The sequence below is a fragment of the Mus caroli genome, chromosome 11 (genome assembly GCF_900094665.2).
Source record: "Mus caroli chromosome 11, CAROLI_EIJ_v1.1, whole genome shotgun sequence".
Classification (NCBI taxonomy): Eukaryota; Metazoa; Chordata; class Mammalia; order Rodentia; family Muridae; genus Mus; species Mus caroli.
The window spans coordinates 84,194,714-84,197,996 of NC_034580.1; the positions used below are offsets into that span (position 1 = coordinate 84,194,714).

General features: G+C 43.2%; 1 protein-coding gene across 1 annotated transcript in view; it reads right to left on the minus strand.

The window, feature by feature from the left end:
• The window catches only part of Scpep1 (serine carboxypeptidase 1), a 30,975-nt gene extending 28,931 nt beyond the window's left edge, over window positions 1-2,044 (minus strand). Inside the window, exon 1 of the mRNA XM_029483552.1 lies at window positions 1,929-2,044. Coding sequence (XP_029339412.1) covers window positions 1,929-2,001 — 73 coding nt within the window. The 5' untranslated portion in view covers window positions 2,002-2,044. The remainder of the gene's footprint in view (window positions 1-1,928) is intronic.
• Between the last annotated feature and the right edge of the window lie 1,239 nt (window positions 2,045-3,283).

The following is a 3,283-nucleotide window of genomic DNA, read 5'->3' on the forward strand; positions in this document are numbered from 1 at the left end:
AAAAAAAAATAGAAGGAGAAAGAAGATTAAGAAAACCAAAGAGTGAAGCTGAGCAAACAGGACAGTCAGCAGAGTGTTCACTTCAGAGGCATACAGACCATAGCTCCATCTCTAGCTGTGTTTGTGCTCAATATCCCAGGGCTGGAGACAGGGGAATTCTGGGCTTTCTGGTCAGCCAGTCTGGCCTACTTGGTGTTGCAGACCAGAGAAAATTGTTGTCTTCCAAAAAAGAAGGTAGATAATCCCTGAGGGACAACACATGGGGTTCTCTTCTGACCTCCATATCTATACACACACACACATGCACACATGTACACAGGGTCAGGGTGGGGATGCATCTAAGGAAAAACAGGCTGAAAAATTACGGGTGTGGCTGTATCTATAAAATAAGATGAAATTAGAGTTCCCTTGAAAATGACTGATAAGGCTGAAGTCCCTCATAATGTAAGCCCCAGTGTTTTTCTCCCTTCCCTGGTACAAACTACTGTTAAAACATAAGGGGTGGGGCTGGAGAGGTGGCTCAGTGGTTAAGAGCACTGACTGCTCTTTCAGAGGTTCTGAGCTCAATTCCCAGCAACCACATAGTGGCTCACAACCATCTATAATGGGATCTGATGCCCTCTTCTGGTGTGTCTAAAGACAGCTACAGTGTACTTACATATAATAATAAATAAATCTTTGGGATGGGGTGAGCGGGGCTGGATGGAGTGAGCAGAGGTCCTGAGTTCAATTCCTAGCAACCACATGATGGCTCATAACTATCTGCACAGCTACAGTGTACTCATATACATAAAATAAATAAATCTTTGAAAAAAAAAAGACTGAAAATCAGGGGTGGTGAGATGACTCAGGAGATAAAAGACAGTGGCCACCAAGCCTGGCACCCTTAGTTCAGTCACAGGGAGCTACATCATAGAAAAACTGACTTCTCCATGTTGTCCTCTGACCACGCACACACACCCTCTGACACTCACAAAACAAACAAACAAACAAAAAAACAAAAACAAGAAAAATTTAAATTAAAAGGCTTTCGAAAGATGGCTCAGCTGGTAAAATCACTCTCTCACTGTCTTGCTCTTCCAGAGGACCTGGGTTTAATTCCCAGAATTCACATGGCAGCTCACAACTTCTGTACCTTCGCTTTCCTGGGATCCAAAGCCCTCTTCTGACCTCTCAGAGCACCAGGCATACAAGTAGTACACAGACAGACATGCAAGCAAAACAAATTTTTTTTTCCTTTAATAAAGTGAGAGTTAATCCCGGCACTTGGTAGGTAAGAGTCTGAGGCCAGCCTAAGTCTATGGAGAGAGTTCCAGGACAGCCAAGGCTACACAGAGTAAACCTGTCTGGAAAAACAAACAAAAAGAAAAAGGAAAAAAAAAAAAAAAAAAGGAAAAAAACGAGAAGAAAAGAAAAGAAAAAAAGAAAACGTGTCAATTTGCAAGTCATTCCACAAAACAATTTTTTTTTTGCCCAAAAACAGGCCAGAAAAGTCAGCTGATATTTTGTCTCTTCTAAACCAATAGAGGTGGCAGGCTTTGTTTCAAAGCAAGAATTTGTAGGGGTCTCTTTGGCCTCCAATCTCAGCTCAATCAAATGACCCTATGACGTCACTAGGCAGCCAACCACAGGAGAAAGGGGAGGTGGCCTTTAGACCGTGAAGTCTCACTCATCAGCAGTTTCCTGAAACCATACGTTTCTGTAGAAACACTTCCATCTCCAGGAATCACCCAGCATCAGGAAGGGGCAGGAAAAGGCACTTTGAATTAAGACACAAATAAAAATTAAGAGGTTCAAAATCAATATAAATTTCGCAAGGAAAGAAGCGGGGGAAAGAAATGTGCTTAAAAAAAAAAGAAAAACGCGAACGCATCAACAAATTCGAGAAAGAGGCACCCACCGTTGGTGCGTCTTTCTCACGAACCTACCCGCGCTGAAGCCCAGTAAGAACCATAGGAGCAGCAGCCACAGTCGCAGACAGATCCGCCGCGACAGCTCCATGATGAAAACCCCGCCGCAACATCAGCAACAGGCAGGAGCCAAAGGCCATCGCGTGACGGCGTGGGCGGGGACTGGGCGGAGTCAGGGGCGGAGCCTAAGTGGGCCCAGACGCTCCTAGGGATTCCGCGCTCCCTCTACTGGTCGGACTCACCCAGGACCTCCTACAAGGGCTCTCGAGGGAGGTGCTACAAAGGAGGCAGTTAATATGTCGTCTGACTTTGGTTACTAAGTAGGGTAGAATTGAGAAAACTACCACTGGATAACCACCATCCCCTCAGCCCGGCCCGTGTTTGTCTTCTCCGACAAAAGGCTTATGTTTTATCTTTTAAGACTTGTTTTTATTATTTTATGTGCATATATGTGTGTGAGTGTATATGCCACATGTGTGGGTTTATGCAGAAGGAGTGGGTTTCTCTGGAGCTAGGGTTACAGGGCTTTTTGAGTGGCCGGTGCAGATGCTGGGAACTGAATTTGGGTCCTCTGGAAAACCAACAGGTGCTCTTAAATTACTGAGCCATCTCCATAGTCTCAGGCCTAGAATTTTAAAAATTGCATCTGAAAAGATGAAGTCAGATTAAAGCATGAACCAGCAGGTCTTTTAAGACTAGAGCTAGGCAGTGGTGGCACACACCTTTAATTTCAGCTCTTGGGAGGCAAAGTCAGGTGGATTTCTAAGTTCCAAGCCAGACTGGTCTACAGAGTGAGTTCAAGGACAGCCAGGGCTACACAGAGAAACCCTGTCTCAAAAATAAAAAACAAACAGAAAGAAAGAAAGAAAGAAAGAAAGAGAGAGAGAGAGAGAGAGAGAGAGAGAGAGAGAGAGAGAGAGAAAGAAAGAAAGAAAGAAAGAAAGAAAGAAAGAGAGAAAGAAAGAGACTAGATTCTATTTTCAGAAACCCATTTCTGAAGTGGTGGCTCAGAGATTAAGGGCATTGTTGCTCTTCCAAAGGACCCAAGTTTGGTTCCCAAGACCCACATGGTGGCATACAGATTCAGAACTCCACATCTCATGATCCAGGGGATCTGGCACTTCCTCAAGCATACATATGATGCATATATAAGCCTGCTCAATAGATAACGTGAATCGAAATTATTATTATCAAATCACATGTGTCATTAATATACTAGCAATTCATAAAAAAATTACTATATATATATCCTATAACGTTTGGTTATATATTTTAAACACAGCAAAAAAAAGTGGACTTTTTTTCTCTCTTGATGTCATCATGGTCAACATCACTGTGTGCTGATATACTATCTTCAAAGCAGTCATTTAAGA